This window comes from Mesoplodon mirus (assembly GCF_964341445.2).
Source record: "Mesoplodon mirus genome assembly, chromosome: 18".
Classification (NCBI taxonomy): Eukaryota; Metazoa; Chordata; class Mammalia; order Artiodactyla; family Ziphiidae; genus Mesoplodon; species Mesoplodon mirus.
The window spans coordinates 19,543,266-19,565,774 of record NC_138994.1 but is presented as its reverse complement, the minus strand read 5'-3'; the positions used below and the strand labels follow the sequence as shown (position 1 = coordinate 19,565,774).

Here is a 22,509-nt window from a genome sequence, read left to right as displayed (position 1 = left end):
GTGTTCAGTTTGGATGGGGCCCCTCCTTGCTCTGAGCTCTGGCAGGCTGAGCCGAGTCTGGAAGACATTAATGGGGACTGGGATGGTCTTTGACTTGTAAATCGGGTGCTAGGAGATCCAGCCTTGGGACCAGAGACTTGGCCCGCCCCTCTGGGTCCCTGGACTTAGGAGGTGGGGGTCTTAGACACAGAGGGCTATGGGTTGAGAACGAGGGACACAGATCTGAAAATGAGTGTCCTGCTGGCTAGGAGGACCCAAAGGGATTTCTCTTGGAGAGTATCTCTGGACCCTTTTCCTTGTCAGGGCATGGGTGTGTGTGTGCGTGTGTGAAAGTGTCTATCCAGGGAGAGGGGCGTGTCTGCCATGGCGATGCCTCACCCCCGTTTAGCCCCTCAGCCCCACAGAAGCTGAATTTCCTTGTCTCTGTAATTCCCTTTTCCCTCTCCCTTTAAGAAGGGGGTCAGGTGGTACCCGAATTGGAAGAAAAGGAGAAGTCCAAGCTTCCTCCTTCCGGTCCTGACTTCTGCCTTATGCCCCGTTATCCCAGTGATGCCGGGCCAGTGCCCCCATCTCTGTTCCCCAAGTTCATCTCTCCTAGTCTGTGCTCAAGAAAGTGAATTCAAGGAAAGGGAAGGCTGGGTTCAGTGGTGGGGGGACCTCTCCCCAAGCCCCAGGGGCCCTCTTCCTTGGGTTCACAACAGAAAAGTCTGTTAGGAGCAAAGGAGCTAGCTAGGCAAATTCTCATCCTTCAGCTGGGTTCGTTTTTCTAAATAAACCAAATGCGTGGTGGGGACATTGAACAAGGGAGGGGGTAGTGGAGGGTGAGAAGCAGGGCTGCACAGGGTGGGGTGGGAGTGTGGGTGCAGGGGGTAGGGGAGCTTTGCCCTCAGGGATGCCCATCCCGGCGCAGCACCAGCCAGCAGCAGGCCCAGGGCTCCAGCACATGCCGGAAGGGAGCGGCCGGCTGGACGTCCAGAAGTTTCTTCACCTCCCCCCAGCCATGCCTGCCTTACAGCCCTCCAGTCTTTGCCTTCCCTCCCTCCCTCCCTCCCTCCCTCTCTCTCCAGGGGCCCAACCCACTTGTGTCCACCGCAGCCAGCCCCCCTACTCTGCTCAGCCCCCCGAAGGCGCAGCAGACCCCACAATCTCAAAGCCACACACGTCCTCTCGTGGTTTTTCTCCATCCTTCTCAACCCCGGCTTTGCTGGCCCTGGAATCTCTGGAAAAATAAACTCAGGAGGTGAAAAGTTGACTTGGTTTCTTGGTGTTTCTGCTTTCTGGCAGGCGGCGCGAGGAGGGGCGGAAGGGGAGTTTGCTGCTGTGTTTTCTTTCTTTTTCCTCTTCCGACAACGAGGATGACATCAAACAAATGATGAAAATCCTGCTATAGGAGCCCGGGAGCCAGGGGCGAGGCTGCTGGGGGGGCGGTAGAGGGTGCTCTGCTGACTCGGGGGGTTCGGGGGGTTTTGGGGCGTTGGGGTCCGACTGGCCTTGGGCCGGAAGAGGCTGCCCTGCTGGGCGCTGCTGCCGTTGGACAGGGCGGTGGGGTCTTCGCCCGGGTCGCTCTCCGTGTAGCTGTAGGCCTGGGCCCGCGAGATCCCCTTCTGCTGCCGCCTCCACGAGTTGTAATAGGTGGGGTCACTGATGTAGTGGTTGACAAAAGAGTGGGCCTTCTGGGGGCTCGGGTCGACTTCGTACTCGCTGTCGCTTCCCTGGGAGGGCAGAGAATCAGGGTGTCAGTGGCCCCCGGGGACAGGTCAGCAAGATGAGGGCTGACAGGCGCAGCACACTTCTGATCTGAATCTCCGCTCGGCCACTTCCGAGCCCCGGACTGTGGGCATCTCGGCCCCCTCTCTGCCAAGGGGGGTATAATGCCCGCCTTCTCATGCGCCTTCAGAGCTCATGATGTGCATGAAGCCTCTACCCCAGGGCTGGCACAGAGCCTGAGGACCCTCCCTCCATGGGAACCAGAAGACCTGAGTTCTAACCTCTTACGAAAAATTGAAGTGAAATTCACATAACATAAGGTTAACCACTGTCAAGCGTCCGATGCACTGGCATTCGGTACATTCGCAGCGTTGTGTGACCATCACGCCTTTTCATTCCACAACATCTTCATCATCACCCCAGGGGAAAACCTTGTACCCATGAAGCAGTCGCTCCTCTCTCCTTCCTCCCCAGTCTCCCCCAAACCCCTACCCCTGGCAACCACCAGTCCACTGTCTGTCTCCATGGACCGATCCATTCTGGATATTGCATAAAAATGGAATCACACCACATGTGGCTTTTGTGTCTGGCTTCTTTCATTTAGTATAATGTTTTTGAGGTTGAATTCATCATGTCTTTTCACTTTCTGTATTTCTGATGCTTTGCTATCTGGGGCCTTTGCTGACCCTGGGACGACTGCCCCTCCCAGGACTAGCCAGTTTCCGGAGAGAGTAAGCAGCCTTTCATACCCAGAGTCCACGCCTATACCACCTCCTCTAATGGGCTCTTACACACTGACTTGGACCCATCATTCCCTGTCCCCATTCGCCCCAGGGGCAGGTACCAGACAACTAGGGACAGCCCCTACCCACTAGGGCCCCCTGAATTTATTCAAACTAGCCTAAGCCTGCTTGCCCTGCCTTGCCTTTCCTGTGGGAACCACAATAAAGGCTCCTGCCTGCGTCTTCCTGTTTTCCTCCGGCTCCTGACCGAACCTGGTGTCTCCCTGTGTGGTCCCACCTGGCCTGGTGTGTCCCCTCTTCTTGGGAACTGTGAATAACAAACTATCTTTTCACGGGCGGTCATCTGATCTGCTGGCCTCATCACGCCCGAAAAATAACAAACCTACATTTTAAAACAGAGGTTCACGCGTGATACACTGAGTTCTAATCCGGATCCAGCCTCTGACTTACTGGGTGACTGTGATCCAAAATAAAAGCAACACTCAGTTATAAAAGGAGCAAGAGAAAAAGATCAACAGAAGTTCTGAATGTTCACACGATGACCACCCTGAGGATTTCGGGGAGAAACAGAAAAAAAATCAAATTGTCCTTAACACGGTGATACTTTGGTGTCCTTGGCACGTGCTCTATCTGCCTTTTGGGGAAATCAGCACAGGAGTCAGTCTGGGTTGTAAAGTAAAGGAGCAGTTCGGCTCCGAACTGTGGAGCTAAAAATACCATGCACCCCTTCCCCCCATCCCAAGCTCCCAGAGATGTTTTGAGAACTAATAAGACAACAGATGGGAAGGCCCTGAGAACTCTCTGGCAGACATGCACTGATTTTAGTGAAGAGTACACTCTCAATGAATATGGTTCAGAAGACCGCGCTGGGATTGCCTCATCTCTGCCCAGAGAATACATGCTTGGAGGCAGTAAGTTACTTTTATCAAGTAAAATATACGTTGGAAAAACCCTGCAGCCCAGTGAGCCCAATACAAACGAGTCTGGGATGATCATCTGTGTTTTGCTTCACAGGTAAAGAAAACGGGGAGTTGACCTTGCCCAAAAGGTCTGAGCTGTGGGAAAGGTAATGTGCGCGTGTTTTCAGGAACTCCAAGTTCTTTATGGCATCTAAACCTTCAAGAGAAATAGGTACAATGCAAAGAACTAAAATGATACTAACTCTGGAGCAGGCTCTTGGCCAGACAGCAGGAAACGCTGACTTGCATTCTCGTATTTAAATTTCACACCTCTGCCCTGTAGCTACTACACTACTTGAGTGCTGATGAGAGGGTGAGGGTTTTGCCCAAGGAAATGATGAGTTGGACTTGAACGCAGGTCTGCCTGATTTTCCAAAGCCCACGCATGCTCTGAACTCCCATACTGCTGCCTGGAGGTCACGAGACAGGAAGGAGAGCCCCTCTACCCTCCCATGGGGATTAATTGCTCCCTGGTTGATCTGCTAATTTATGTTCCCTGGCCCCTCCCCTCCCCCCCCACCCTTCCACAGTCCCCACCATCCCCAGCAGACACCCCCAGGACACGATCTTCTTGGCAGGCAGAGCCGGTTGCCCAAGACAATGGAAAGTCCCTCACCCTTCTTCCCGTGACGCAGAGCGGCACAATACAAGCCCTTTCTTTGCCTACGGCCCAGCTGCCAGCCCAGGAGGGAACAAAGGGGCTGCGCAGACCGGAGGGCTCCATAATGGCAGGAGCCCGGCGGAGGGGCGGAGGGGTGGGCACCTGATGCCTGGGGCTGTGGTGAGGCTGGCCCAGGGGCAGGAAAAGTCTGAGCGACCTGTGGAGGAGGAGGCTGGGGTCCCTCCGGTCCAGGAGCAATGAGGGTCTGAGAGTATGGGGGGCGAGAGGGGCGCCCCACAGTTTTCCCTACAGGTTAGGTCTCTCTGGGAGGGCACCTACCAACTGGCCGGAATCATTGCTAGAGGTTCTAGAACTTCGGCCAGCCCCAGGCCCCAGTTTTGAGGAGAAATCCCCAAATCACCGTGGGCCCGGAGTGAGTGAGTCTCCGGGGTGAGAGGGGACAGGGGCACAGTGAAGTCCTGAATCTGTCCCTTCCCAGGCAGGTAAGCTTGGACCCATCACTTAGCCTCTCTCAGCCTCAGTATCCTTGTCTGTAAAATGGGTAGATCCCGCAGTTCACAGGATGAAGTGAGCTAATGTATGAGAGAATAGTGTCAAGGTATTATTAGGGAGAAAGTGAGGGGGTGTCTGGGAGAGATGGGGCCTCGAAGCCCCCAGAGGAGGGATCAGAAGGGGCCACGGGATGGGGGGAGGCTGACTCAGTGCTCAGCTGGGAAAGGAAAAGAATGTATGGTTCCTGCTTCCCCACAAAACCCCAACCCCCAAGGATGACTAGTAGGTAGGGAATGGGCCTCCTTGGCCCTCCTGGGGGCCCAGACCAAAGCCCATTCATCCAAATCATCTCCTACCCTCTGTTGAGCACCTACTGTGCGCCAGATGCTCTGTGGGGCAGCAATCCCGATGGGGATGGGAAAGCCAGAGGAGGAGGAGCTGGGCGGCTGCGCTGCGGGAGGGGTGTGGGCTACAGTCTGGTCTGCCCCTCCCCCAGCTCTCCAGTGCCAAAAGATGGGGTCTCTGCACGTGTTCCTCTCCGCCTCCACCTCCCAGAACATCTGTTTCTTTTCTGGATGGGGGTGGGGTGAGAAGAGAAGAAAGAAAGCGAGAGGGGACCAGGGGCTCCCATTCCGGCTTTCAACTCTCGCCCGGGCCCTCGGTAATTGAATGCAGCTTCCCAGTAACCGGCCCAGCACAAAGAGGGCCTTTCACGGGCAGTCCCTCCAGGCTGCCAGGCAATCAGGTGACTGCTTCAGCTCCCCGGCCTCTTAACAGCAACTCAAAGCCACTCCATCAGCAATCACCAAGGTCTGGGGAGGCGGGGAGCGCAGACACCAGGCCTGGTGATGGGAGTGAGCCGCATGGGGACCAGTGGGAGGGAGGACCCCGGAGAAAGGATGGAGACAAAAGAGAGGGAGCAATGGAAAGCCTTTAGCTTTTCTGTTCCTTTCTAGGAGGAGGGACTGTTGTATCAGACTCAGCAGGCGACAGGGTGGGTGCAGTCCTGGGCTTGGGGACCGGTGTTGAGAGCCCAGGGCGGGGCAGGGTGCCCTTATCTTGTTGAATCTCAAGAATTCCCGGCAGGAACGTGTTGCCCCAGATGACAGGTCACCCTGTGCAGCTCCTTGGGAGACTGGGAGCTGGAGCCCCTCCCCTGCCTGTGGTCCAGGGGCTCCCTGCGCGGAGTCTAGCCTGAAGCCTGGATGGGAGTCTGTCACCTTGGATGCTCTCACTCTGGAACCAGCCGAGGCCCCTCCCGCAGGGGCTGCTGCTTCCCGGGGGTTAGAGGTGGGGTGGGGGTGGGAGATGCCTCCTTGAGGCACATTCTTCTCTGGGGCTCTGGGCTCCTTACCCCTGCCAGGTGTCACGCAGGGCCCAAGCTGTGTGTGGCCACTAACACCACCAGGCCTCCCAGGGGGCTTGTGGGTTAAGTGGTACCATTCTCGAACAATCCTTAGAGCCATTCCTGGCTCCTAGTAAGGCCTTCGAAAATGTTCACTCTTCTGATGGGGTGCTCAATGAACAGTGTATAAAATCTAATATGACCTATATATTTCCTTTTTCTCATAGGTTCAATTTCATTATAATGAGCTTAAAGGGGCTGCCCAGACATCACAAAGAACTGAGTATGGATTAGAAGAGATTTGCCATTGGCTCGGAATTCCTTTCCCATTGAGATTTACTTGTGTGCTAACCATGTGATTTTTCTACCCAATGTGGGCTCTGACTTTGAAATGAAGTAGTACAGTGGCCATACTTTCTTTTTAGAAGTTCCATCAAATCAGCCTCAGCCTTTGTGGGTCCCCCTGCCTGGAACCCCCTTCTCCTGTACGCCTTGAGATGCAGCCTCCAGCCCACCCCATGCCCCCTGAAGGGAGCCAGCCCCTCCCTCCTCTGCCTCCACCCACAGCCCTGTTATGGCCTTTCCCACGTTGTATCATGTGTGTTTGTTTATAAGAAACCTCGACTTTGTGTTTACTACCATATCACAGGAAAATGGCTGGGCAAATTTCCTCCAATTTTGGAGAGTGACTCTTGGGTGGTCTGACTTAGAATACCAGCCAGGTGGCATAGGCAAAATTTACTCTCTGGGGACCTGGAGGGGGGGTTGGGGACTTCATAAAGACAGCTGGCCTGAGGGGCTGGCTGTGTGGCTGCAGCCCTTAGGGATGTGCCCTTGCAGAAACTGACACGGGCAGGGCTAACAGTGCATCCACCGTGAGCCCCGAGTTGAAAGTCGTGACGGTGGATGCTGTACATTCCAGACACTGATGTGCAGTACAGCTGCTTCTCGGGGGGGCGAGCGAGCAGCCCCCGGAGCATCGGAGGCAGGCCAGCTGCTCTGTCCCCAGTCTGTCCCCTCCAGCCCACAGGGAGCCCCTGGGAGGCAGGACTGCGTCTCCATCACCTCCTGGTCCTCACAGTGAGTGTTGGGAAGTCACGGTCTGCTTGCCCCCTGCACCCGCTGCAGCGGCTCTCACAGCCCCGGGCAAATGCTGACACCCAGGTCTCCTGAGCTGCTTAGGCGGGAACTTCAATCTGACCCCAGAGGCACAGAGGAGTGGCCCTGGCTGAACCAGGCGTGACCCCACCTGTAGCTGCAGAATCACCGAGCATGCTTCTTGGGGTCCCCCCGATGACACTTAGGGGCTCAGGGAGGTGGCTCTTTACCAACAGGTAATGGAAGCAATTCAACTTTTTGTTTTTTTGGGTCACACCACACGGCTTGTGGGATCTTAGTTCCCTGACCTGGGACTGAACCAGGGCCCCAGCAGTGAAAGGGCTGAGTCCTAACCACTGGACCGCCAGGGAATTGTCACCATTTAACAATGCACAACATACCAGTGCCCTGGGGCTGGCGACACACGGGTGACTGATGGCTGAACCTCTCAAGGTCCTCCTGGGCCCTTTCACTTTCATGTTGGAGGATGCTAATGCTCTGACAGTAGCCTCCTGGATCCTATACAACCTGCCGTGACCCTAAAGCCAACTGCCTGGTTTTCAAGAACAATTCTAGAACAAACAGACCCAGGTGATCCTGGTTGCCTTTTCTAGGGCCCCTGTGATGAACCTGGCACTGCACAGGCCCGACTCCATCTCACCTAACGTACTCCTGTAACTGCCCCTTGGATAGACGGTCCTACTGTGCTGTGTGGGTGAGGGCTTGAAGGATCTCTCCCACCCCCATCCCAGGGTCAGTAAAGGGTGGGCTGGGATTCAAGTCCAGGGTCACACACCAACCACAACTAAGTGCTGCTGATTTTCAAACGAGTGTCGCCCTTCAGAGCAACCTCAGAAGTGGCTGGACAATCACTCCAGTGATCCATTGTCCAAAGCTGCTAGGGTGTCTTTGTTGGGGAAAATTTTAGTGCCTGTAGCACGTTCCTCTGAGTGTCTGTCTTTATCTTTTTTTTTTTTTTTTTTTTTTTTTTGCGGTACGCGGGCCTCTCACTGTTGTGGCCTCTCCCGTTGCGGAGCACAGGCTCTGGATGTGCAGGCTCAGCGGCCATGGCTCACGGGCCCAGCTACTCCGTGTCATGTGGGATCTTCCTGGACCGGGGCACGAACCCGCGTCCCCTGCATCGGCAGGCGGACTCTTGACCACTGCACCACCAGGGAAGACCCCATATACGGTTTTGAGTCTGTTCAACCTGACTACCTGCCCCAGTGACCCTCTCATGCTTCCAACAGATATGCCCAGGGATCCCACATGCCAGTGCTGTGCAGGACCCTGGGGACACAGCCGTGATCAGACTGTCACGAGTCCCTGATCTTATGCATCTTAGATTTCAGAGTACATAAACCCAACTCAACTCAACCCAGCCCCAAATCAAATCCAGAACCATCCCTAACGCTGCAGGTGGAACTCCAGGCCTGGGCTATGGTCCTCGGTTTGGGCATTCTGGAACCAGGAAGCCTCCTTTCTCTAGGGTATGTGCTCCCCGAAGGGGTGGCTGGTTCCAGGATGCTATGGAAACAGTTTTCAAATGATGGGCTTGTTCTGAACATATGAGACCAATAGCTAAATGGAGGATTCCGGGGACTCTGCCACCCTGGGGTAACTTCTGAAGCAGGGTGCTCTTGAGATAGGAATTCTTCTCCCAGCAACCTCTTCAAGGCTGGGGGACCCTGGCATGGCCTCAGGGACCAGCTCTGTATCCCATGTGAGGGTCCTCCAGACTCTTGCAGGGATGGCCACAGAAAGTTCCGGAGACATCGGGCAGTATCGTCTGCACTCAGGTGGCTTACTCTCTGAAAGGTCGGGGCTCAGCTGATAAGGGTGGATAATCATGCCCTCTGCAGAAGGTCAAGGGGAGCTGAGCAGAGCAACCCTTCCACCAGGCACCATGCTGCTCTCTCCACAGACAAGGAGTGGGGCTCAAGTAGCCCTTTGTTACCAACCCACGGGCACAGGGGATCCCTTTATCTTTTTGAATTTTACCTTGGGTACCTACAAGCCAAGTGCTCATCACCATCTTTGGGGAGAAAGAAAGAAAAATCATGCTTTAGGAAGCATGGCCTTGTAAGTCCCCAGTATGGATATGGCTGCAAAGAGTTAAATACGCATAACAAGATGCCATAACCTGAATCATGTGAGTCCCCGTGTAACCCAGGCTAAGCTGGGGTCTCTGTCCCTGCCAGCTCTGAGCTGGGGTGTCAGCTCCAGCCTCCCTGGCTCTGCCAAGTCCAACAGTAACCCTGGCTGAACAAAACAGCAGTGAGCAAGAGGCCCCCGGTTCACGGGGCCGTGACTGGATCCCAGGCTTGCTGGCACATCCTGCCCGGCCAGCAGCCCCGCTCCCTGCTGGCACCTCTTCCTTCTCATCCTCTCCCAGGACCGGGCAGAAAGGTCCAGGGCGTGGGACACAGTAGCCTTTTGCTACCCCTTCCTCGGCAACTGCCAGGCTTGGCCAAGGCCGAGAGGGCTGGGGTAAGAGGCTGTCACATCACTTCGTTGGAATACACTCAGTCCCCTCTCCCTAAAGTCTGGGGCAGTGTCCCCGCTTGGCCACCTAAGGGCAGCCTCTCTAAAGCTCTGGATCTCCCAAAGGCACCATCCCCTTTTCAATATTAAGAGCTGGCATTTATGGAATGTAATCTCAGCAACTCCTCCCCACAACCCCATGAGCCCATTCTACAGATAGAGAAACTGAGGGTCCAAGACATTACTTAGCACGCCCATGATGCCCATGGCTCCTAGGCGGCAGAGCCAGGATCCAGCTCAGGTCTGAACCTCCAAAGCTTAACGCTTTAACGGTCTACACTGCTTTCCATCCTTGGGGGTCCAGGGCACCCACCCCCCCATTTCTGGAGCTCATTCTGACCCCGACTAGCTAAGTTCAGTGGTCCTCTGGGCTCTGGCAAAGCAGGGCTGCTGTGTCAACCTCGCTCTCCTCGTCTTCATGCTCCTTTGCAGCCCAGAGCTACTGAGGGACGGAGCATGTGGGGTGACCCTTGCAAAATCCAGAGGGCCATGCTCTTGGGAGTTCCAGGGACCCCACTAGCCCAGGGTGCAAACTCTGAGCAGAGCTCGGGAGGTGGCAGTTGGCCTACACACACCTTCCGGATAGTTTCCTGGGGCCCCTTGGTTTTTCCGGCCCGTAAAGGAAAGGAGGGAAGGAGGCGATGGGCAGGTTCACACTCTGGGGTGGGCTCTTCACCTCCCTCCCCCAGGGCGCCTGGCCCTCCTGCCCCTCACCTGAGAGTCAGAGATTTCCGAGGGCTTCTCGGTCAGGCTGCTGCTCTCGGCTGGGATGAGGTCGTTGTACTTGGTGACGTCCTCGTCGGAGTAGTGGAGGCTGCCCGGGCTGGGCCGAGGAGGAGACCTAGAGAGTGGGAGCCGTGGGGGCAGAGCTGAGACCCGGCCTCACTCACAGCAGCCTCCTCCAGCCCGGGAGGCACAGGGGAGCCTGGAGGCCCTCAGACCCCTCTGTCCTGTGTTCCTCCTTCCCGGGTCTGCTCGTCCGGCAGGCCTGGGCCTTGCAGAGGAGGGCCTTGGGCTGGAGGCCCTGCCTGGGGCTGAGGACGCTCCAGGTCTTGAAGGCCTAGGACCAGCCTCCCAAACCAGCTCAGGGAAGTGGGGGGCTCGGGGAAGGAGAACCTTGACTCTAAGGCCCCAGGCACTGGGAGCGCTTGGCAGTGAATGTTGCAAAGCAATTCTGGGCGCCATTGAGACCTCCTGAATCGGAATCTCAGGTGAGGTCTGGACACCTGCCCTGCACACAAACTCCCCATGTGACTCTTAAACTCACAAAGTGAGCCTCTGAGAGTTAACACAGAGGATTAGGGAAAAAAGGAGACTCACGGCCTCCCTCCCTCCACATCTGCTCAGAGACCAGAGATAGGCTAAGTCACACCCTACCTTGAAAAATCAGCCCTAGAGAAAGTTGTGCAGTTTCCCAGGGGCTTAGCTCTGAGTCATCTGAACAAACAGCCAGGACAGGGCGCCTCCTCGGGCACTGAGGGTGGGGTGCATGAGAGGGTGGGGGACAGGATGGGGGCAGGGGAGGCTGGCTGGCAGGCTCCCAGGGGGCCCTGGGCAGGTGGCTGGGGTCCCCCATGACTCTGCCTTATTTGTGTCTTCTCAGGGTGGGGTGCAAGGGGGCCCTGCCCAGGGCCTGATGCCCCCACGATCTGCCTACCCTGCTTCAGGAAGCGTTTATGGCACCGAGGCCCTGAATCCCAGCTGTCCCGCTTGGGCTGGAGGCGGTTTGCTGCCGAAATGCCACTCTGAGAACAATCTGGTGGCCTGGGACTGTGTCACAAGCAACCCCCGCTGCTACCTCCAACCTCTTGTACTATATCTGCATGGATTTTTTTCCAATCAACAAAGCTGCATCCTTAAACTACTTAAGAGTAAGATGGCAGAACAAGCAGCCGCTTCACGCAGACAAGACAGGCAGAAAAGGACAGTGGCAGGAGGGAGAAAATGGGGTGCCAGGCTAATGCAATCTTGGCGACATGCAGGGTGAGTGGGCGCTGATGTGTCACTGTGATTGGGTCAGGCCCCTGGAGCCTGGGGCTGGTTTGGGGGCCACGGACTTCTGTGTATACACAGTGGGGTAGGGGCCGCAGCGTGTGGACACCGGGGGGCGTGAGAGGCAGGCGAGGCCAGGCTGTGGGTGAAACGTTCTCTTGTTCCATGTGGCAGGGCCCCAGAGCCTGGCCGGCCACTGCGGCCACAAACGGCTCTTTCTTTGGAAAGCTGGCTTTGGCAGGGGATGAGAGCAGGGCTGGCCGGCCTGCACACCCTTCCCGCTGTCCTCCCGCTGAAGACACACGTCGCTCTTCCTTCCAGGACCAGACAGAGGGAAGCTTTGTGAGCTGTGCCTGGGAGAAGCAAATCCCCCCACTCCCGCGGGCACCTCCAAGGAGCCGGGAATGTTAACAGGGCCGAGGCTGGAGAGAGGAGCCCCTGGGCCGCAGCCCCAATGCCTCCCGCGCTCCCAGGAGCCTGACACTGCCGGGTCAATCCGGTGAGGCTCACACGAACCAAAGCAGCTGCCCCTGCCCTTGGATACAGGCAGCCTGGCCCGCCGCAGCGAGCGGGGCTAGGAGGGGCCTGGGGCTGGAGAGGTGTCAGGAGGAGACGGGAGCTGGACAGCCTAGACCTTCCCTGGTTGGCCGCTCTCAAGATGCTGCCCTTTGGGACTTCCCTGGTGGTCCAGTGGTTAAGACTTAGCCTTCCAACGCAGGGGGTGCGGGTTCGATCCCTGGTTGGGAGCCATGATCCCACATGCCTCGGGGCCAAAAAACCAAAACATGAAACAGAAGCAATATTGTAACAAATTCAATAAAGCCTTTAAAAAAAAAAAAAAAAGAAATCTTAAAAAAAAAAAAAAGATGCTGCCCTTTGAGGATGATGCTGAGCCTGTGGACTTGAGGGGCGGGTGGGAGAAAACTGTCTACAACTACAGCAGGTATGAGTAGGTACCCGGGGGAGAGGGCGTCCACACTCTGATGGCCCTCTCTTTCCGGAAGGAGGACAAGTTAAGGCGTAAGCAGTCATGGGGGGGACTCCTGCCTGGCCCACCTTCGCTAGGCGCATCTCGGCTTCAGGGCCAGTACCTCTCACGGCTTCAGGCCTGTACTAAGAGCAGCCGGCCCCACACAGCGGTCGGTGGTTTGCAGAACTGTGCAAGTGATTTGTATTCTGCTGTGTCTGGCACAAACCCTCTGTACCCACCTCCTTGTGACCTTCTCTCCAGCCCCTGTGGAGCTGCCTGGGCCCGGCTCTGTCTTCCTCGTGACCAGTCCCAGTGGATGCCGCTCCAGAACAGGGCCCTGCCTGCTCTGTGGCCCTCCCCGGAGTGCCCCAGTCCCTCGGCACAGCTGGCCCCCAAACCTCCATCCCCTGGTCCCCCACGCAGACAGCCCACTACCTGGTATACAGGCCGTTCTTTCGGCAGAAGGAGTTCTTGACGGAGAGCCGCCGGTTGTTGAGTTCTAGGGCAGGAAAACTGCTCTCATCCAAGCTCATCATCTCCCCATGGCCCAGGGCACCAGACTTGGCACTGTTCCCTGGGAAGGGAGAGGGTGGGGATCGACATCCATCACTTACTCCATCCCTTTAGACCAGGTGGCCTCCCCGCCTCCCCCATGGCTGGGCTGCCCCCCTTCTCTTGTTAGAGTCGAAACCAAAATAGGAGATGGAGATTGCGGGTAGGAACCCTAGGCTGCCACCGCCCCCCGCATCAGAGCAAGTGCATTTCCAGGAGAGGGAAGACCCCGCCCTTGCCAAAGGGGAGGGAGCCACGCGAAAGTCCCGTCCAGCCAGCAGGGCTCGGTACCAGCTCACCTGAGTCTGTCTTCTTGGCATACTTCTTGCTCTGGCCTCGGATGATGAGCACAAAGACCAGAAGCAAGATGAAGATGAGGCCGACAAGCGCGATGACCACCAAGAACCACCACTCCTCGTAGAAGGGGTTGGCTTTCTGGGCTGGAGCATGGAGCGGGTGTCAGGTCCAGGACCGCTCAGCTCCATCCTGCCTCCAAACCTCCTGCTCCAGCTGGGACCCTACCACCTGCTCTCACACTTCACGGGTAGTTGGGTCTGTGCCCTCTGAATGAGGTAGAACCTAAGGTTGGTAGGGACGGTTTCATCTCAAGGGCCAGCTCTGACCAATCAGTAAAGCGCTGCCTGGAGGGCTGTTTTGAGAAAAGTTCTGAGGTCGGTTCTAGACTCCCTAGGAAAGAGTGCTGGGATTGATTAGTGATGTCTGCTAAAGACACAGGCGGGAGGACTGGCAGCGTGTTTGCTATCTTTCCTTTCTTATTTTTCCTTGCCACCCGTGGCCCAGCGGCTACCTTGACAGACAGACACCAGTGTGGTTGGAAAGGTGATTGCCTGGCTTGTGATGGGCCTGGGAGAGTTTCTCCCAAGGTTCAGTTGTGACAGAAATCTTTTTCTGGTAGCAGAAGGCAGGGGGAGCTGGGAGGGTGGAGATGAGTGGGTCTTCAGAAAGCCTTCTCCAGGGAGACTCCCCTTCCTCCAAAGCCCCCAGTACTGTGCTCCCTGCACCCGGCCGGTACTAATCCATGCTGCTGCCTGACAGGGGCTGGTTCTTCTGTTTCAGTCTTGAAGTGTTTACTTCCCATGATTTGTTTCTATCAGGGCAAGGGTGAAACTTGCCTGGTGAGTAGACATTTTGAGTTATATTCCTGCCTCGAGGGAAGAGGCCTTGGTATTAAAAGTGGTTAGTGGTTAGATTTGGGGCCATGGGTTTTGATACTGGCATCCTCTGTGAGCTCGGAGACAATGGGAAGAGAAAGGCAAGGAGGAAGGGGAGGGATGGAGTCCTGCCCCATCGGGGAGCTGCTTGCTCAGGCCTGTGCTTCACAGGCTGCTGGCTCTGTTTTGGGGGGAGGTTTCCACGGAAACACGCAGTTTATGGCCTGGTGCCCTTGAATCTCCTGGGTGACAAGCTCAGGGAGAGTCTCATCTTGGTCCCGCTGATTCATCCTCAAGCCCACTGGGCCCCCCGCCCAGGGCTTCTGGAGTCCTTGAAAAGGAACCCAAAAGACCCCTGGCCCCCAGCTCCTTCCGGAGTCGAAGGCTGACTCAGGCCCTGGCCCAAGGCTCTCTGCTTCAGAGAATTGAAGCGGTCCCCACCCCAGTCTTCTGGAGCTGCTACCTCTCCTCCTTCATCCCTGCCCCAGACGCCACCACAAGGCTCTTCAGTGGGGCACCCTCCCCCCTCCCCCGCAGGCCAGTACCTGGCACAGACTGGGAGGGGCTGCTGGGGGTGCCAAAGCCGTAGTCGTTGACAGCGATGACCCGGAAGTCATAGCTCACGCCGGGCTTGAGGATGTCCATGCTGAACGTGTAGGATGTCACCTCCTTGGGGATGTCTTTGATGAGGATGTCCCAGAGCCCCTCGTCTGCAGGGGCACAGAGAGGAAGGTGCCCATGAGGAGGGGCCCTGCCCGAACCTAACTGGTGCTCCCTGATGCTGGGGCCTTCTGGGTCTGCCCCTCCGACACTGAATCTCCCGTGCATGGCACCCAGTAGGTCCTCAGGAGACATTTAAAAAAAAGTATCTGACCTTTTTATTCTTTCTTTCTCTATCTATCTATCTATCTATCTATCTATCTATCTATCTATCTATCTATCTTTCTATCTATCTTTCTATCTGTCTAGGCTGCACCGCACAGCTTGTGGGATCTTAGTTCCCTGACCAGGGATTGAATCCAGGCCCTGGCAGTGAGAGCGCCGAGTCCTAACCACTGGACGCCAGGGAACTCCCTCTTTTTAATTAAAATGTCCGTAAAACATTAAAAAATGTACAATAAAAAAATGTATAATAGGCAGAAACTCCTTTAACACCCAACCCAATATCATCATCCAGAGAAGGAGCCTCACCATTCCAGCACTTTGTGCAGAAGAAATCGACAGATCCGTTTCCCTGTCAGTAAAACATGCTGGTCAGCATGCTTTTAAGAGGCTGCCTAATATGTTATCATAGGGGTAGACCCTCCTTTACTTAACCAGGCCCCTATTTTTCTGATCCCCCTTCCTATTCAAAACACCCACAGTAGTGGCATCAGACAAAAAGAACAGGACTTTTTAACACTCGCTGAGGTTCTGGTCAAGTTGCCTGGATGTGATGGGGCTCCGTTTGGGAGCAGAGATCTGAGGAGAAGGAGGGACCAGTGAGGGCTGGAGGGGACTCCGTCCGCTCTCCCCCATACCCCCATCCTTTGAGCTCCTGACTTCACCTTCAGGCCTGTCCCCCTTTGTCTGTGGCTCTCTGGGCCTTGTCCTCTTGGGACATAATTCATTTCCACCTGCTTCAAAAGGAATGAGCGTTGCTGCCCATGCAAGAGAAGAGGCCGGCAGCATCCTCCAGGGCCCAGTGGCATCTTCCACAGATGTTCTGTGTGGGGCCCATGGGGCTGGCCTGGCTTGGGGAAGAGGGTGAGTCCTCCTGCTTGCGTGAGTGCAGGGCTGATTCAGCAACCCAAGTGTCAAGCCACTTGGGCCCTGGACGGGACCCGTTTTCACATGGGCCAGGTGTCCAGAGGTCTCAGAAGGGCCTTGGTGGGCTGAGCGCCCAGGTCTTCCATCCTGAGCAGCCTGCAGGTCATCCAGGCTCCCGCTGGCCTGGACCAGCTGCCACAGCATGTCCTCCACTCCGCCAGCTTCACTGTCCTTCCTTGTCTGCTTCTCAACTCCTTGGCATAAGAGCTGTCTTTCTGGCCCACAGGCTGCTCCCAGCTCGGACATCCCCCAGGGTGGATGGATTTTGTTTGTTTCCTTCCCCACACTATTTTTTTTTTTTTTTTTGCAGTAATGCGGGCCTCTCACTGTTGTGGCCTCTCCCGTTGCGGAGCAACAGGCTCTGGGCGCGCAGGCTCAGTGGCCATGGCTCACAGGCCTAGCCGCTCCGCAGCATGTGGGATCTTCCCAGACCAGGGCACGAACCCGTGTGCTCTGCATCGGCAGGCGGATTCTCAACCACTGCGCCACCAGGGAAGCCCCCCCACACACTAGTTTTTACAGATCCACCCATGTCAGGAATCCCGGTGGAGTGGCCGTAACTCCATCATTTCTGAGTGTTGGACCAGAAGTGTGGTGGCACCTGTGGAGGCCACCTTCCTGTCGTCCCGTCTGGGTCCCTCTGCTTGAAAGGCAGCCGTGGCGGCCCGTCTGTGTTCTGCTCTCCTTAGAAGGCTCCAGGGTCCTGAGCCTTGGCCTCATCTTCCTTCTTAATGATTTGTTTTGGGGTGCCTGCCTCATACACATCACATCTTTTTGTTGACTGTCTCTTTTCCTCCTGCTAGGCTGTGAAATTCCTCCAGGGCAGGGATCGTGCCTAATCTGTCTTTGTAGCCCAGCACCCACCACAGGCATACTTGAAGTGTTTTTGTGTTTTTTTCTTTTTCCTCGGTACGCGGGCCTCTCACTGTTGTGGCCTCTCCCGTTGCGGAGCACAGGCTCCGGACGCGCAGGCTCAGCGGCCATGGGTCACGGGCCCAGCCGCTCCGCGGCATGTGGGATCTTCCCGGACCGGGGCACGAACCTGTGTCCCCTGCATCGGCAGGCGGACTCTCAACCACTGCGCCACCAGGGAAGCCCTTGAACTGTTTTTGAATCAGTGAGTGCAAACCTTTCTTCCCTGGCCTTTCCATAGCATCATGAAACATAGGCCCTAATTTCAGTACTGCAGGCCCCGAAATACAAGTATTGGGGTACAAATCCATTTTCCTCCTGTGACTTTGAATTCTCTCATTCACCCTTGATGACAGGCAAGTGATGATAACAATGATGATGATCAAACAGTGACACTCACTCCTTATGAAGCATCCTGGTTCCAAGGGCTTTACTGGCAGCCACAGTGAGAAGGAGGAACACTTGTACCCATGTTACAGATGAGGAAACTGAGGCTTGGAGACAGCTGAGCTCATCCTCCCAAGGTCACGGTGGCAGCGCTGGTGCTTCAGCCTTGAGATGTCTGATCTGTCCTAGCGCTGAACTCCCCTGCATGCCCAGGATGGTGCTGGCCATCATGAGCGTTTCCAGGTGGGCTCGGCCAGGACCCCGTTGCCTCCCAGAAGCTGGGGGCCCCGGCCTGCTGTCTGACCCTCCTTGTTGCTCCCCACACAGGAGCAAGGGTGGAGCCCGGGCGCCGGGGCCAGGCCAGAAGCTGCGGGAACATCATGCTGTGTCTCTGGCCTACAGCCCTGGGAGTTGGCCCGAAAGAATCCCTCCCTGGTCTGCAGTGTCTGGCTTCTCATGTTTAGTTGGTTCTGCCCAGGAGGAAGCACAGGCGATGCAGGCAGAGCCAAGGACGCGAGCGATTCCGTCCTGAGGAGGATGTACAGCCGGGGGAGAAGCACGGCATTGTTCTCGTGTCCCATCCTCCTCACCGCCGTCCAGCCCCGTCACCAGCTCTCGGGTACCACCCCCAATCCCCGCCCTTCAGGGGGTCCCGGCTTGACCCTTCCTCTGACACTCAGTCCTTGACCCCAACTGTGTGCGCCGAGTCGCGGCCCCCAAACCTGGAACACCAGGTCCCCTGCCGGGCCTCCCAGGGGACGCTGGAAAATCCACAGGGCTGAAGTCCAGGACCAACATTCCGTAGCCTGGCGCCCCGGCAGGACAACTTGGATGGAAACAACAGGCACAGGCCCTGGTTGAGAGAAGCACGCGGAGGTCTCCCAGCCAAGGCAGCAGCTGGCCCTGGAGGGCGAGGGAGGGACCATCTGGAGAGGGGCGGGAGCCAAGGCTGCGTGTATCTTCCGGCTACACGTTGGATCTGAGCTGCTGGATGTAATAGCTATTTGCGACTGCAGTTATTAGCCCAAGATTAAGGCAGTGACAGGGTGGTAGCGGCTTCCTGGAACCGCTGGAATGAACTATTTGCTATTGAGATGTTTAGCGCTCAGCCGCCCCGCGGTATTAACCACGTGGCTGGGATGTGTCAGCACCCCATTAGAAGTATTAGCTACTGAGATGCTGGCTTCCCATTCCGATTAGTATTCGCTATTTGTGCTGGAGCAACACAGTCTTTTTGTTTGTTCCTCAACTTCAATCACCTAATCACAGATCCACGGAATACCGAGAACAAGCCTCCAGCCTGCGCTGACTCTGGCACCTCTGATTAACTCAGAAACCTAGCAACGGAGGGAGCTGGCCGCGGCCGGGAGCTCCTGGGGGTAAGGGGAGCCGGAAAAGCAGGAGCAGGTGTCACCGTGACCGTGAAACAGGAGCTCGGAGAACAGCCCCCTGCAGCGACTTATCAACTGCTCATCTCCTGATGGCTTTGGAAGTTCTTGTGATTCGATTTCAGGCTTGAGAGGAGAGACTGGGACATTATAGGAACTGCAGTGACAGCCAAGATAGCGGGGACGAGCCTCAGAGAGGCAGCTGGGTCTCCGGGGGACAGTCAGCCTCCTTGTGGAGCACTCGTCAGTGGGGTCGTGTGGAGGACACGGGTGTTCAGCCGATGGGAGCCCAAATCTTTGTTCTCTGGCCTCTTTTTTTTTTTTTTTTTTTTGCGGTACGCGGGCCTCTCACTGCTGCGGCCTCTCCCGTTGCGGAGCACAGGCTCCAGACGCACAGGCTCAGCGGCCGTGGCTCACGGGCCCAGCCGCTCCATGGCATGTGAGATCTTCCCGGACTGGGGCGCGAACCCGTGTCCCCTGCATTGGCAGGAGGACTCTCAACCACTGCGCCACCAGGGAAGCCCTGTTCTCTGGCTTCTTGGATGACCCCTACATGAGTCGGTCCTCACCTGGTGATAAGCGCTGTTCTCCAGGGCCTCCTGGGTTTTCCTTAACTTAGGGTGCAAGTCCCGTTTCCCACTCGTCCCAGGGCCACCTCTAGGTTCACCTGGGGGAGCACAAGCCCCTTCTCACGTGACATCAGTGCCCCAAGTGGATGGACTCTGTTCCCGAGGGCAAGCCGGCTCAGCCTGGGGGGGACATACCTGAAGGTCTGGCCTCTATGACGTAGCGGGTGATGGGGCCTTTGCCGGGGTCTCCGCTGGACCAGTGGATGGCAATGGCCGAGCTGTACCGCACGATGATGGGCACTCCGGGCGGTCCAGGGGCACCTGCGAACGGCGCAGTGGGTGAGAGGATGCGTGGGGGCCAGAACAGGCGCCTAGCCTGTCTTCCTGAGCTCCAGCAGGAGGTGCTGGATGTGAAAACCAGCCTCGGCCAGGGGCTCCGGAAACCTGCACGTGCCGAGGCCCAAGGACTGCATCTTGGCCAGGCCTGCTGGATCTGACTTATTCTCTGCCAGGTCACCCAGAGCTCCCGCACTCCAGGAGAGGTATATGTGACGATGCCAGAAAGGTTCCCAGCTGCATTTGCTTTAAGGCTAGGCCAGAGAGGAGGCCAGAGCTACAGGAGGATCTGGAACCTTTGCGTCCAACAGGAAGAAAAACCTGGCCCCACTGCTGGCTCTCCTGGGGTGACAGGTGCATCAGGGCAGCCGCCTGTTAAGTCGGCCACGCGGGGTGCTGGCCCCAGGGGCCAGAGCAGGAGACAGACGTTAGCCTCTGTGGGGAGAGGACTGAGCCGTGCTATCTACTAAGGATCCTGTACCCCTTCTTCCCTGGGCTGCCCTGCAGCACCGGCTCCCACTGCCCCCAGGGCCCCTGTCTGCTGTTCCCCACGACACCTGGAGCCCTGTACCCCCAGGGCCTGGCACACAGTAGGTGCTTCCTAGGTGCTTATGGGACGAGGGAGGGAGCCAGGGAGTGAGGGTGTGGGTGACTGGCTGGCCCGGTGGCCCCTGTGGACGCCTGCGGGGAAAGGAGCTGAGAGCCCAGCTTCAGACTGAAGATCCTCCGGGCCTGTGAAGGCTTGCAGCCAGACAGCAGGCCAGACACTCACTACCAGAGTGTGGCGGCCCATTGCCCAGCCCGCGTCCAGCACTGCCCGTGACCTCAGAGGGCCTCACTGCCTTCCTTCCTGCCCCCCTTCCCCCACTAACGAGCATCCTGCCCACAGCACAGGGCAAAGGTGGCTGAGGGATGGAGGGCGTGGGACACAGCCCGAGGGACATGTGAAGGGTGGGGCAGGGGCCCTTGGGACCCCGAGTTCTCATTCCGCACAGGACAGCACTCGGGGCTGAGAGGAGCTGTCATCTCCTCCTGGACTAGAAGCTTCCAGCATTTCCAGCATTGCCCAGCCTGGAGGGAGGAGGACGCCCAGCTGCACATCCGCCCTTGCTGACCCCTCCTCTGTCGGGTGGGCGCAGCTCAGTGCTTTCTCAGAGCCCCCTCGCCCCAGCTCTGTACCGCCCCCCTCTGGATCCCCCCCACAACCCTGGGTCACGTCAAGCCTCCGGTTAGAACCCCCTGTCCTCCAGGCGGCCCTCTCCTGTCCCCATGCCACTGCTCTGTCCTTCTTGTCTCTGACGGCTCGCTTCCTGCTTTTGTCTCCCAAGGAAGCCAAGCTGGCTCAGGTGAGAGGTGCTGGGGGGAGGGGGGGAGGCTGGGGGCAGGGGGAGGGCAGAGGCGGGGCAGGGGGCAGCTCCCTGGCAATCTTCCCTCTGCAGCCCTGCAGGCTTTGTTCTCACAGAGCCCAGGGGCCAGAGCGCTTTTCTGCAGAACAAGAGGCAGGGAATAGAAAGTGCCCAGTAAGAGAAAGTGAAGGGGGGCCGCCTTGAACTAGTCCCTGGGCAAACCCGCCAGGCAGGTGAGGCAGCCTCGGCAGGCCCAGCTCTCCCTGCAGCGGCTCTCCCAGCCCCCTGCCGAGCTGGGGCCTCTGAGCTGGGGCCTCGTCCACTCCTGGCTGATGGGCGGGGAAGACAGGGTGGAGGGATTTCAGGGGGACTCTGGGGTGGGCTGTGTACTTTCTCCGAGGGGGAAGTTCAGAGTGGCTGGGAGGTGGATTCTATGTTTGGGACACGCTGCATGGGTGACAGAGACGCTGGGGAACTAAGCCTCAACCTCAAGTGGCCCTGAAGAATTCCCCCAGCCTGACAATGACCCCAAGAGGCATCGCAAAACCCAGACCAAGCCACTCGTTCCTCCCTGGTCCCCGGTGTTCCCCTCCCTCCCCTCCCCTCCCCCCAGGCCCAGCGCACAGGGCCTGGCCTGTAACTGCCTGGCTCCTTTCTTGCCCTGCCCCCAACCCTGTCCCTCTGTCACCTCTGTCTAGGAAGGATGCAGCCAGCAGGTGGCCCCTGGCCCTGGCCAGTGTCCTCTTCCCAAGCCTGAAGACCCCCAGAGCGTGGGTTCTCACAGTGGGTAGCAAAGAGCTACCTCAGCTCGCGTTCAAATGCACATTCCCAGGGGGGCTGCACAGAGATGCTGAACTTCCTGGGACCCAGAAATCTGTACTTATCACAGGAACCCCAGGGGATCTGACATCAGTGGCACCTTGAGAAACACTCCAGAGCCCGGCCGGCCTTCCCTCACACCTGGACACCCTTCCCTTCCCATCCTGCTCTGCCATAGCTTCAGAATTCTGCAGGTGCCAGTCTGTGTTCCCATGCATCCATCTGAATGGATGACTTCACCCCCATGAAGTCTCCTGCAATCTCCCCCTTTACATGCCCCCCTTCTCCTCCTCCCTTCCTCCCCCCAGGCCCACCCTGTACAACCCCAGGGGCCCACATGCTCCACCAGAGACCCTGTCTTGCTCAACTCTGCACCCCCAGGCTCCAGCACGGCTCTAGGCACCCCCTTCCGCCTTGGGGGGCTGAACACCGTGTATGGAGTCGGCAGCCCCCGCGTCCGCCAAGGCTCCCCTACCTTCTCCAGGGCCCGTGGTGACGTTGGCTTCGATCTCGGGCCCGTAGGCGAAGGTCTTGGCTCTGATACGGAACCTGTAGGTCATGCCCTCCGCCAGGTCCTTCACCTTCAGCCACAGAGGGCTGCTGTCCTTCACGTCCACTGTCACGATCTTACTGACTCCTGGGGGAGGGGGGGACACACAGCATGTAGGGCCGGGGGAGGCCATGGGGGAGGAGCGGCGGGCCCTGGCCAGGGGCTGCACCCCCTTGCAGTCAGGCTGGGACAAGCAC

At 57.4% G+C, this 22,509-nt stretch overlaps 1 protein-coding gene across 3 annotated transcripts in view; it reads right to left on the bottom strand.

Annotated features, from left to right (window-relative positions):
• Window positions 1-1,059: 1,059 nt before the first annotated feature.
• SDK2 (sidekick cell adhesion molecule 2) overlaps window positions 1,060-22,509 on the bottom strand; it is a 261,648-nt gene continuing 240,198 nt past the window's right edge. For all 3 annotated transcript variants that reach the window (XM_082604032.1, XM_082604030.1, XM_082604031.1), the window contains 7 exons: window positions 22,238-22,399; window positions 19,457-19,582; window positions 14,742-14,906; window positions 13,324-13,464; window positions 12,908-13,046; window positions 10,225-10,351; window positions 1,060-1,712 (listed from right to left, as the gene is read on the bottom strand). In XM_082604032.1, coding sequence (XP_082460158.1) covers window positions 1,362-1,712; window positions 10,225-10,351; window positions 12,908-13,046; window positions 13,324-13,464; window positions 14,742-14,906; window positions 19,457-19,582; window positions 22,238-22,399 — 1,211 coding nt within the window. In that variant the 3' untranslated portion in view covers window positions 1,060-1,361. The remainder of the gene's footprint in view (window positions 1,713-10,224; window positions 10,352-12,907; window positions 13,047-13,323; window positions 13,465-14,741; window positions 14,907-19,456; window positions 19,583-22,237; window positions 22,400-22,509) is intronic.